This window comes from Bactrocera oleae, chromosome X (genome assembly GCF_042242935.1).
Source record: "Bactrocera oleae isolate idBacOlea1 chromosome X, idBacOlea1, whole genome shotgun sequence".
Taxonomy (NCBI): Eukaryota; Metazoa; Arthropoda; class Insecta; order Diptera; family Tephritidae; genus Bactrocera; species Bactrocera oleae.
In genome coordinates, this window is record NC_091541.1 from 26,562,922 (window position 1) to 26,575,831 (window position 12,910).

The 12,910-nt window shown below is 43.1% G+C and overlaps 3 protein-coding genes across 3 annotated transcripts; all 3 read left to right on the forward strand.

Annotated features, from left to right (window-relative positions):
* Nucleotides 1–7,427: 7,427 nt before the first annotated feature.
* On the forward strand, nt 7,428–7,985 carry LOC118683419 (uncharacterized). Its single transcript, XM_036375930.1, has one exon. It carries the CDS (start codon nt 7,428–7,430, stop codon nt 7,983–7,985), a length of 558 nt encoding a protein of 185 aa, XP_036231823.1.
* Nucleotides 7,986–8,461: 476 nt separating this feature from the next.
* LOC138858185 (uncharacterized) lies at nt 8,462–10,153 on the forward strand. The gene is made up of 4 exons (XM_070112730.1): nt 8,462–8,575; nt 8,652–8,728; nt 8,776–8,828; nt 8,922–10,153. The coding sequence occupies exons 1-4, from the start codon at nt 8,462–8,464 to the stop codon at nt 10,151–10,153; spliced, it is 1,476 nt and encodes a 491-aa protein (XP_069968831.1).
* Nucleotides 10,154–10,189: 36 nt separating this feature from the next.
* LOC138858186 (uncharacterized) lies at nt 10,190–12,607 on the forward strand. The gene is made up of 4 exons (XM_070112731.1): nt 10,190–10,676; nt 10,827–11,187; nt 11,234–11,901; nt 12,054–12,607. The coding sequence occupies exons 1-4, from the start codon at nt 10,190–10,192 to the stop codon at nt 12,605–12,607; spliced, it is 2,070 nt and encodes a 689-aa protein (XP_069968832.1).
* The last annotated feature ends 303 nt before the right edge of the window (nt 12,608–12,910 follow it).

Sequence of the window (12,910 nt, forward strand, 5' to 3'; positions counted from 1 at the left end):
TATTCTTGTCCGGTATTATTTGAGTATGCTCAAAATGTATTCTTTGGTATTCGAATTTATTTTGTGCGGTTGTAGTTTTTGAAGAAAACATGGTGAATAAACAAACATATAAAGATTTACAGGCTTAGATAGTGAAATATTGACAAGAAAACAAATTTACTCCCAAAATAGGCAATATTAAAAAAAACACATACTACTGTTCAGTACATTATTGCTAAATTCGAAAAGACTGGTGGAGTTGGATGATGGTAATGGAAACCCCACAAAAATTTGCACGCCCCAGGCAGAAAGTAAAGTTGCTCAGAACCTCCTAAAATATCCGCTGTCGATTTCATCAAGGAGTTGGAAGAGTTATCATTGCAAAAGTCCACGCTCAAACTGTTCGGGACTTATTGGTTTCACCGAATTTTAGAGCGTAAACACCACAAAATAAGCCACGCGTATCGAAGAGCGAATAACGAATTTGTGATTATGTAATTTTTACAGATCAGTCCAAATTAAATTTATTTGGTTCTGATGATCATCGATTTGTATGGCGTAAGTAAGGCTAAGCGCTAAAAGACAAAAAATTAAATACGACTGTCAGCAGTCAATGAAAGCAAAAGAAGTGCAGTGGGAGCAAATGTCGTCGGACTACTGCGTAATATTAAAATATAATTTTGTTCCGTCAGCAGTTAAACTCAATTTAAATTGTGGCTACGCAAGGATAACGACCCGAAGCATTCTGCTTTAGGGGAATGGTTGTTATACAACTTGAAAAAAGTGCTGCCCCTCGCCCCTCATGGTCCAGACCTCACCCACTGAACGGGAAAGTTAATTCCTAAAATTAGGTTAGGGCTGCCCCTCAGAAAATATACCCCAAATATACCTCCTGAGCAAACATACAAGAGTTAGTGCTATCTATTAATAAAAAACTGCAAACAATGATAGAGGGCAAAGGTATATATACAAAATGTTAATTTTCCTTCAAGATTGTTAAAATATTAATTTCTGCACACTGTACAATTTTTGTTTGGTTTCCGAAAATGGAGTTATTTTGGAGAATATTTCTCTCGGTGCTCAGAAAATTGGTTCGTAGGTTTTTTAACAAAGCCAAAAGAACCGGAAACTAGGAGGAATATAGGCAGCACCTAACAACTTACAATAAGGAAATTAGGTCTGCAAAAACCAATAGTTTCAGAAAATTCTGTGAAAATTTCTCCTCAATCCCAGAGGCAGCCAGACTGCACAAGGCTCTGGCCAGAGACTGACACAGCATTAGCCATAAAAAGATCTGATGGGACCCATACGACCACTGCAGATGTAAGAGCAATGGCACTCTTGCTTGAGCACTTTCCGGAGACTATTCGGGACAACCAAATTCCACCAGTGGTCGCACATAAGCCAGATCGCTCAGATTTTACAGCTGCAAATAATCTATTCAATGCAGACTCAATCAAGTGGGCACTGGCTTCCTTCTCGAAATATAAGTCACCAGGAGCTGACGGCATCTTCCCACCACTTCTGCAGCAAGGAGGGCAAGCTCTATTGCCGTACCTTATTGGGCGGATGAGAGATAGCCTTGCGTTGTCGTACATCCCAACACCGTCGAGAAAAGCAAAGGTAATCTTTATACCCAAGGTAGGAAAGAAGGACTATTCACTGGCCAAATCCTTCAGGCTTATTAGTCTCACCTCCTTCATGCTAAAAGGTATGGAAAAGATTATAGACAACCACATAAGATCGAAAGCGCTAAAAGTCGCACCTCTGCATGCAAATCAGCACGCGTACAGAGCAGGTAGGTCTACTCACACTGCTCTGTACCAACCAACGGCTGAGATCCCGAACTTGCTAAAGAATAATGAGGTTGCGATATGTGTTTTCCTAGACGTTGAAGGTGCTTTTGATAATGCGTCCCACGCAAGCGTGATCAGAGCACTGGAGAAAAGGAACGTGGAAGCTCCTATATGCAGCTCCCAAACTACGGTGGGAGGGAGCAAGATACGTCTTGGAACTACGAGAGGCTGCACTCAGGGTGGGCTATTATCACCCCTTCAATGGAGCCTCGTAGTAGATGAACTCCTTGAGATGCTGACGAACAATGGAATTCGTTGCCAGGGGTACGCCGACGACATTGTCAAAATGGCAAGAGGGAAATTTGAGAACACTCTCTGCGACATAGTCCAAAGGGGTCTAAGCCTAGTAAAGGGGTGGTGCGATACGTTAGGGTTAAACATTAACCCGTTAAAAATACCCGTCATCCCTTTCACAAAAAGAAGATCTCTTCCGGGCTTTAGAACTCTATCCCTTGGTGGCAAAGAACTAGAAGTGTCTAGGGAAGTTAAATACTTAGGTCTCACACTAGACTCCACCTTGCGGTGAAATAGGCACGTGGAGCTAACGCTATCCAAAGCCACAAAGGCACTCATGGTGTGCAGATGTCTGGTCGGCAGATCTTGGGGTTGCAAGCCTAGTATGGTGGCTGTACACCATGATAGTGAGGCCTACTGTTACCTTACTGTGTTACATATGGAGCGGAGATCTGGGCATCGAAAGCAGTGCAGACTTCAATAAGTCTCCAACTATCGAAGCTGCAAAGATTTGCCTGCGTCTGCGCCACTGGGCAATGCGCACTTGCCCCACCGTATCAAGTTAATCTCGTCTCAACAAATGAGGGCCTTAGAAGATAACACGTCACTGGCCCTTCTTCCAAGAGAAGGCGTAACGAAGAGGGTAAACTTTACAAAAAAGTTTGAAGTGACTCTCGACAGTAAGGCAGACTGGAGCGATTCCACGCTCGACCAACTGCTGAAAGGCAGCACTATTCAGTGGTACACTGACGGCTCGAAAACACCGGAAGGAATTGGAGCTAGTATTGCGGGACCACATACCAAGCTTTCCATTCCCATGGGTTGTTTTCCGACCATATTTCAGGCAGAAGTATTTGCCATAAGTCAGTGTGCAGTAACAAATCTCCAACGCAATTACCGTAATAAGAGTATCGCTATATTCAGCAATAGCCAAGCGGCGCTAAAAGCGATAACGGCATACGAGATTCGATCGCTACTACGGGAGGAGTGCATAGAAAGGCTGAGCCGCCTATCAGTTTGCAATCGTGTACACCTGCTCTGGGTGCCGGGCATAAAGGGATAGCCGAGTTGGCAGACGAACTCGCCCGCTCTGCTGCTGCTTCCAGAGTAATGGGGTTAGAACCATGTATTGCGGTGGGGCCCGATGCAATACAGGAGCTGCTCAGCACGGAGGAGAGAGCGAGCAGAGATAGTCACTGGCAACAAGCAACAGGGATGCGTCATGCTAAACTGCTACTGGGACCGATCAATCTAGCCAGGTTTAGAGCTATGATAAACCTCCCCAGAGACAAACTCCGGCTCCTTGTCGCACTCTACACTGGGCACTGCAAGCTCAGGAAACATCTGTCTAACATGGGCATTGTTTCTTGTGGCAACTGCCGGTTTTGCGACATGGAGCCGGAAACACCACAACACCTGATTCTAGATTGCACTGCAATTTGTAGACGCAGGCTCAAGGCCTTCGGCTCCATTAATGTGAACAGGGATCACGTTGCCTCAATAGCAACCAGCAAGTTTTTGGAGTTTTTCAGGGTGCTGGGACATTGGGAATGCATGTGATGGAGGAGAGGGTCGCAGTGCAAAACCTTTTATTCTTATCACAATCTACCCCGGTGTTTTTTTAGTTTTTTTTTAAACTATAATTTATTTACATTTACCTTCCCATCTGGGTAAAAGTGAACTGTCGGGCTTGGTCCATATTCCACTATTAACCCAAAATGGTTTTTTTTTTAAATTCATTTAATGACGGTCTCACATCAAATGGTAGAAATATAAAGGAAAATTCAAAAAAAAATTGCGACAATATTCGAAGTTACAATTCGGTCAGTTCGCAAGCTTATATTTCTGACACAGTTTTAAGAGGAATTATCATTTCAAAATTAACGAAATTATTTATCACAGAGCAAGACCCATGCTTGTTGTTGCAGCATCATGCCGAGTTGACAGTCCTAGGCCGGATAAAAATCTAGGTTCCATGGACACAGCATATGGTCGTACGCTAAATTATATCTAGTTGTATTTTTACGTTGTCGATACGGCAGTTCAATATACAATGCAAGAGTAATCAAATAAATCTTGCGATGCTTTAATGAGACAAATTTCTGTTGAATTTGATAGAAATTATCAATTTATTCGTTAATCTCGTACAATGAAGGAACATTGTGTTGGTGTATGAAATGCACAGAAAAGTCTGCATACAAGTAGTAAAATGGAATTTTTTCCCTTATAAACTAAGTCGGAAAGTTATAGTTTTACTTGTTTTCGTAAAAGTAGCAATTTTAAACGATTTTTGTTTTATTCAGTTTGTTATTATATTTAGAACAGCGAATCTCGTCTAATAGCACAAACTCCCTACTTACCGCCCGTATCAAACCAAATTTGTCAAAATTTAGTGTTGCAACGCAGAAATCAGTTGTTCTCTTTTGTTTTCATTTCACCAATGTTGCCATTGTTCTATCGGTATAAACGTCTCAAACATATAGTTTTTTAGTTATAATTTTTCATAATGTAAAAGCTCAAAACTTAAATCAACCATTAAAAATAGTTTATCTATTTATAAATAATTGTGTTCGACTGTAATTTTGCGACAGTTTAAGAATATTTAAAATATATTCAAGTTTATTTTTTAATTACTACAAAATATCGATATTGGCAACTCTGCGTTGCAAGACATTGCTCTCTCACTCTTAGCTCACTCGTTTCTACGGAAAAAATCCAATTTTCGCGGATATCCTACTGTACGGTCTGTTGAAGCGGACGGTAGAAGCGGTGGTGACTGTTTATTTACATTGTGCTCTCATAAGATAGGTCGTATCAGCTGATTCGGTCCACGGTTTTGCGTCGGTGACGGTTTGTGCCATTAAAGAAAACAAAAGGATTCTCGGGAAGGGAAATAATGATTTAACTTTTGGAATAAAAAATTCCATTAAAAGAATGATAAAAAATTACAAACATACGGCTTTTTTATATCTCGGCCCGTCCAGGGCGGCCAAAAATACTAGCATAGCGTAAAACACGTAACCATGTGACAGGAAATATGAAGAAAACCTCCAACTTACTGCACCCAAAATCGCTCAAACTTTTAAGAAATCCCTCTGCACTTACACGCTTCGCAAAAAAAGAAAAAAAAAACAGTTTTAATGGTCAAGTCGCACGCAGAAAGTCATTAATATCGCCAGTCAATGTGCAAGTGCATAATGATTTCACGAAAGAGCACAAACAAGCCCCGGGAATTTTGGCAGAAGGATAATTTGTCCGATGAAAACAAGTTTTGGGCCTTTGGAATCAATGCCCGAAAGATTTTGTCGCGAAAAACGAATAAGGCACTTGATAAGGAAATCTTGATGAGTACTGTGAAGCACGGTGGTGAAAAGTAATGATATGGGATCGCATAGCTAGTAATGGATTGGGCCAAATGGAAGATATAGAGTCCACCATGGACGCTAAAAGACAAAAAATTAAATACGACTGTCAGCAGTCAATGAAAGCAAAAGAAGTGCAGTGGGAGCAAATGTCGTCGGACTACTGCGTAATATTAAAGTATATAATTTTGCTCCGTCAGCAGTTAAACTCAATTTAAATGGTGGCTACGCAAGGATAACGACCCGAAGCATTCTGCTTTAGGGGAATGGTTGTTATACAACTTGAAAAAAGTGCTGCCCCTCGCCCCTCAGGGTCCAGACCTCACCCACTGAACGGGAAAGTTAATACCTAAAATTAGGTTAGGGCTGCCCCTCAGAAAATATACCCCAAATATACCTCCTGAGCAAAAATATAAGAGTTAGTGCTATATATTAATAAAAAACTGCAAACAATGATAGAGGTATATATACAAAATATTAATTTTCCTTCAAGATTGTTAAAATATTAATTTCTGCACACTGTACAATTTTTGTTTGGTTTCCGAAAATGGAGTTATTTTAGAGAACTTTCCACATGAAAAAGGAAAGTTAATCTCGTCTCAACAAATGAGGGCCTTAGAAGATAACACGCCACTGGCCCTTCTTCCAAGAGACGGCGTAACGAAGAGGGTAAACTTTAAAAAAAGTTTGAAGTTAATCTCGGCAGTAAGGCAGACTGGAGCGATTCCACGCTCGACCAACTGCTGAGAGGCAGCACTATTCAGTGGTACACTGACGGCTCGAAAACACCGGAAGGTAGAAGTAGTTGCCATAAGTCTGTGCGCAGTAACAAATCTTCAACGCAATTACCGTAATAAGAACTTCGCTATATTCAGCGATAGCCAAGCGGCGCTAAAAGCGATAACGACATACGAGATTCGATCGCTACTAGAGGAGGAGTGCATAGAAAGGCTGAGCCGCCTATCAGTTTACAATCGTGTACACCTGCTCTGGGTGCCGGGGCATAAAGGGGTAGCCAAGTTGGCAGACGAACTCCCTCGCTCTGCTGCTGCTTCCAGAGTAATGGGGTTAGAACCCAATGTCCGTCCGTCGGTCCGTCCATCCGTCCGTCCGTCCGTGCAAGCTCTAACTTGAGTAAAAATTGCGATATCTTTATGAAACTTGGTAGACATGTTTCTTGGTACCGTGAGACGCTTGGTATTGCAGATGGGCGTAATCGCCCACAAAACGCCATTATTCAAAAACAAATAACTTGCCATAACTAAGCTCCGCAATAAGATACAAGACTGTTATTTGGTACACAGGATCACATTAGGGAGGGGCATCTGCAGTTAAATTTTTTTTTTAAGTGGGCGTGGTCCCGTCTCTAATATTTTTAATGTGCATATCTCCTAAACCGCTAATGCTATAATAACAAAATTCACTGGAAGCAAATGTTTTTAGCACTTCTATTGACGGTGTGAAAATAGTTGAAATCGGGTGGCAACTCCGCCCACTCCCCATATAACGGTACTGTTAAAAACTACTAAAAGCGCGATAAATCAAGCACTAAACACGCCAGAGACATTAAATTTTATCTCTGGGATTGTGTTCAAGATTTAAGTACATTAGAATGCAGTCCTGTGCATAATTAGCAAGGACACAAAACCAATGCCAGTCAGCTGATTGCTGAAGGCTGAATGATCAGCATAATTGTGTCCTTCTTTTAGCATTGAATTCTTAGACTAGTCACTCCACTCTAGCGTAGGGAATGTAAATGGGAGCTATCCTTATATATATGTAAATATGTATCATATGGCGTGATGCTATATCCCGTTAAGCAAAATGTATATTTAAGAAGGAATTGAATAAAGTAGCGGCCTATTCCGTGACAGACGTGTGTAAGATCCAGACGACTTCTCTTTTATTTGGTAGAAATTGATGCAAATATTATACATCTTTTTGGTGCCTCCTGTGAGGAACTATTCGATTCTGATTCAAAGTAAGATTGATAAGTATGGCAAGCCTGAATCTACGTACTTTAGCGCAAGCCGCGATTGTGCGCATTGGAAAACTGACAGAAGCAGCTACTTACGATCCGGACAGCATTGAGTGCGATGTGATTCGCGGACAGTTGGATAAACATTTCGAGAAGTTCATGGAGTATCATACTGACTTGGTTTCCTCAGCACAAGCCAGTGAATTGACCACGCATGACGAATTCCTGGCTGCAACGGAATTGCCGTACACACAAATATGTATTCGACTACGCCGGATATGTGGCGCAAGTGCAGGTGATAATCGTGTAACGAATCAATTGGACATGCGATTAGATCCAATTAAGATTCCTGTGTTCAATGGTGATCCAGCGAATTGGCTGCTTTTTAAGGATTTGTTTGAGGCACTGGTTCATAATCGTACAGATCTGGATTCTAGTTACAAATTAAGTAAGTTACGCCAACATGTAAATGCAGACAGCGTACCATTGGTTGGCGGATTATATACAGGCGGCTACGAGGACATGTCGAATCCCAGAAGTGCTTGCTCCGACCAGTCGACACCGTGCAAAATGTGATGCGAGCCCTAGGTGTTATGGGCTTTCCGGTAAGTCATTGGGACGCCCTATTGGTACCACTTCTGCTGCCCAAATTGCCTACCACCACTAGGTATGAGTGGGGGATGAGTCTTCAGACGAACAACATACCAATGGCTCAGGACTTTTTACTATTTATTGAGAAGCGGGCCAACAATTTGGTTCAAGGAACTACGAACGGTACAACAACTATTCATCAGAGACCAGCCCGTCCCGTTAAAGCTCATGTGGCAGCGGTAAATTCATCTGAGCCGTTACATTCCGGGAAAGGTGCAACGGTTGTTTGCCAACTTTGTTCTAACGGGCATAGAATATAAAAATGCCAACGGTTCATCAATCTTTCAATACCCGAACGGTGGAATACAGTTAAGCGGCTCTCATTATGTTTCAATTGTCTTGGGGCTGATCATGGATCGCGCGATTGTACATCGCGTGATTGTTTTAGATGCCATCATACTATGCTTTGCAAAGACAACGTTGCGAACAATTCACCGACTATGGTGGAAGACATTAACAGTCAAACTCCCGATCGGAATATACCCAGAGGAGCACCTTCCGTACAGGTGCCACAGGTATATCGACGACAACAGTGACATTTGAGGAAGGTCCGGTCATTTCTCGTAAATGGAGACCGGACCATTTTATTAGCGACTGCGAAGGTCATACTTATTGACCACAACGGAAGAAAATTCGCATGGCGCGCTTTATGTGACCTGGGCTCTCAGGTGAGTCTTATTACCGATTCTACTACAAAACGTATGTGTCTTCGTAGGCATCCAGGAGAGATACGAATTGAAGGCATTGGTTCTAACGCTGCAGTCTATAGTAAGGGCCATATAACGGTTCAGATGTAGGCTGCCTTTGACAACAGCAGTTACTTCAAACTTGAGGCTTTTGTCGTGCCGAAAATAACCTCAGTAACGCCAGATACTAAAATAAACGCAGAAGCCTGGAGCCATTTGAAGGATTTGCCGCTAGCCGACCCAACATTTGGCACTCCGGGTCAGGTGGATTTACTACTTGGTGTTGACGTACTGACGGATATCTTCCAAGAGAGTTTAATACAGGGGCCTCCAGAGCAACCTTGCGCTTTAAACACCCGTCTTGGCTGGGTAGTATTCGGACCAGTCACAAGTTCCGCTCACACTACATCACACACATCTCTTACTGCGAAATGCGTCAACGAACAACGGCTGGACAAGTTACTTAGGAGCTTCTGGGAACTCGAAGAACCCACATTAACATCCGAAGTCCAAGTTGATGACTGCGAGAAGATCTTCAACGACACAGTCACCCGCACTTCAGACGGCAGATACCAGGTGCAAATTTTATTTCGACCAGATGCTCCTGCACTTGGCGAATCTCATAAATCGGCAGTTCGCCAGTTTTTACAACTCGAGCGGCGTCTGATGAACGACCCATGTCTTCGTGAGCAGTACATCACATTTATGCGAGAATATATTGCTCTCGATCATATGGAGGTTAGCAACGAAACCTTCATTGGCAAAGAAACTGGTTACTTCATACCTCATCATGCTGTAACCACAAAATTTCGCGTGGTTTTCAACGCTTCCGCGAAGACTTCTAATGGGACACCCTTAAACGATACACAGTTTTCTGGACCTCAGTTACACGCAAATATTGTCGACATTCTTAACCGTTTTCGCAAATTCAACGTAGCAATTACTGCAGACGTTAAGAAAATGTTCCGACAAATATTGATAGACACACGACATCGTAAATGGCAACGAATACTCTGGCGAGAATCACCAGATGAACCTCTTCAAGTATATGAATTGAAGACGGTAACTTATGGAATGGCTTGTAGCCCATTCAACGCAATACGCGTACTGCGTCAATGTACGAATGACAATTATAAGGTCATCTATGACCCAAGCCGGGCTGTCGCAGCGCGTCATAGCATACTTTATAATTTCTACGTTGATGACTATTTGGATAGCGTCGACAGCGACGAACATGCCGTTACCCGAGCTCAAGACGTAGCAACGGTTTTGAAACAAGGGCAATTAATATTGGGAAAGTGGAATTCCAACTCTACACATGTATTATCAACAATAACCGGTACAACAGTTTCCGCATCGGAACTGGAGTTAGACAACTCAACGACAAAGGTATTGGGTCTTTACTGAGATCCAGTGAGTGACGAACTCTTCGTCAAGGTAAGCATGATTGACGACACCTCAATGCATACTAAACGAAGGGTTTTGAGTGACGTGGCGAAATTATACGATCCAACTGGGGTATTAGCACCTGTAGTTGTGTTGGCCAAACTATTCATACAGGACTTATGGAAAGCTGGTCTACCATGGGATGCCGAACTCCCAGCAGAGCTGCTCAATACATGGTTGATATTTCGGAATAGCTTACAAGATATTTCACGGCTTCGTATTCCTCGTTGGCTGGGAATACGAGTGGGCTCTTTAGTGCATTTACACGGCTTTTGCGATGCTAGTAGTAAAGCATACGCATCAGTCGTATATGTTCAAACCATCGATAACAGCGGAACGTTACGCACCGTTCTTGTTTCAGCGAAGTCGAAGATAGCACCAATTAAGGATGTGACTATACCGCGCCTCGAACTATGTGGAGCTCATCTTCTAACCAAGACGCTGGATAACGTACGTAAGGCTCTAGATTTACAGGACGCCCCATGTACGTATTGGAGCGATTCTACTATTGTATTATGCTGGATCCGCAAAACGCCATTCACGTTCAAGCAATACGTATCAAATCGTGTAGCTTACATCCAAGTAAACTAAGACATTAATGCTTGGAAACACATTCGCTCGGAATCGAATCCAGCCGATTGTGCAAGCAGGGGTCTATCTCCTGCTCTCTTAGCAGAGCATCACCTTTGGTGGACGGGACCGACGTGCATACATCGAGGTGTGGGCTGTACAATGAGCCTACCCGCTTTGACGGAAGAGGAAGAGCAACTCTCCATAGCTGAATCTCGTCCGGTCTCCATCTTCGTTTCTAGAGCTGATTACCAGTGGATTATGACATCCACGAAAGACAAGCGGACACCTCTCGTAGAGAAATTTAGCAAATTGAGTCGTTTACTCAACACCACTGTTTGGTTAAGGCGATGGTTACAGGAACGATGTAGTTTCTCTCGAAGAGCAGCGATGGGCGTTACTTCTGCACGTTCGACAAGCACAAGGTAATCACTTTAAACACGAAACTAAATCGCTTGCATTGCATTCCAGGATTGTGGGTCGTAGTCAAATCATAGCACTCAATCCATTCCTGGATACTGACGGCATACTGAGAGTAGGTGGTCGACTCACCAACACCGACTTAGATGAAGCTCATCGACATCAAATTATAATTCCACGTGGGGCCCTGGCTTACTTGCTAGTCTCTGATGCGCATACACGTTGCCTACATGGTGGTATACAACAAATGCTGCAGTTTCTTAGACAACGTTTCTGGCTTATAGGGGCACGAGCTCAAGTAAAGTCTTTCATCTGGACATGCACTACATGTCGTAGGTATCTTCAAATTCTACAACGCCAGCAAATGGCTTCGCTTCCAAAAGAACGAGTATTAGTGGCACCACCATTTTCTCGTAGCGGATTGGATTACTGCGGGCCATTCCATGTCCGTGTGGGAATGCATCGTGCTACCCCGACTACAAAAACATACGCTGCCATATTTGTTTGTATGGCTTCACGAGCGGTACATATTGAGCTGGCAGAGGATTTGAGTACACAGGCATTTATAGATGTTTACGATCGCTTCATTAGTCGAAGAGGTATATGCACTACTTTATACAGTGATAATGGAACACAATTCGTAGGCGCGAATTGTCAAATGCAGGAGGACTTAAGAAATTGGGTAGCGACATATGCTCAACAACATTTGGCAGCAGAAGGTACCTGTTGGAAGTTCATAACCCCTTCCGCATCTCATTATGGGGGTCTATGGGAGGCGGCAGTTCGTTCGGCTAAAATCATCTACTGCGGGTCATGGGCAGCCAGACTCTGCGTTACACTGAGTTGTCCACTCTCTTGGCTCGCATTGAAGCGTGTCTGAATTCGAGACCACTGATAGCCCTCTATGATGATCCTGAAGGTGGGATAGCTCTAACTCCGGGCGACTTCCTGATCGGGCGTCCACTTAATTGCCGCCCAGATCCCCCATTACCTGAAGCTCCAGAAAATCGTCTTCGATATTGGCAACGACTCCAGAAAATGCTGGAGCACTTTTGGCGTCGCTGGCAATCCGAATACCTACAAACTCTTCAAACTCGGAATAAATGGACTAGAGCGGAACCCAATGTGCAGCGTGGTGACATCGTTCTTATACGTGGTGAAAATCTACCACCATCGGTTTGGCGTATGGGACGTGTGATTGACGTTCACCCGGGCAGTGATGGCCTGGTACGTACCGTGACGATAGAGTACAATGCAAACCAGAGATCATCGAATGGAATTCCTATTAAACAGCGGTGTCAGCGACCGGTGCAAAAATTATGTCGCCTAACAGGTCCCGCAGAAGAATTACTAAACCGCGAGGGTTCAGCCGGGCAGGATGTTCAAGATTTAAGTACATTAGAATGCAGTCCTGTGCATAATTAGCAAGGACACAAACCAATGCCAGTCAGCTGATTGCTGAATGCTGAATGATCAGCATAATTGTGTCCTCCTTTTAGCATTGAATTCTTAGACTAGTCACTCCACTCTAGCGTAGGGAATGTAAATGGGAACTATCCTTATATATATGTAAATATGTATCATACGGCATGTTACTATATCCCGTTAATCAAAATGTATATTTAAGAAGGAATTGAATAAAGAAGCGGCCTATTCCGTGACAGACGTGTGTAAGATCCAGACGACTTCTCTTTTATTTGGTGGAAATTGATGCAAATATTATACAGA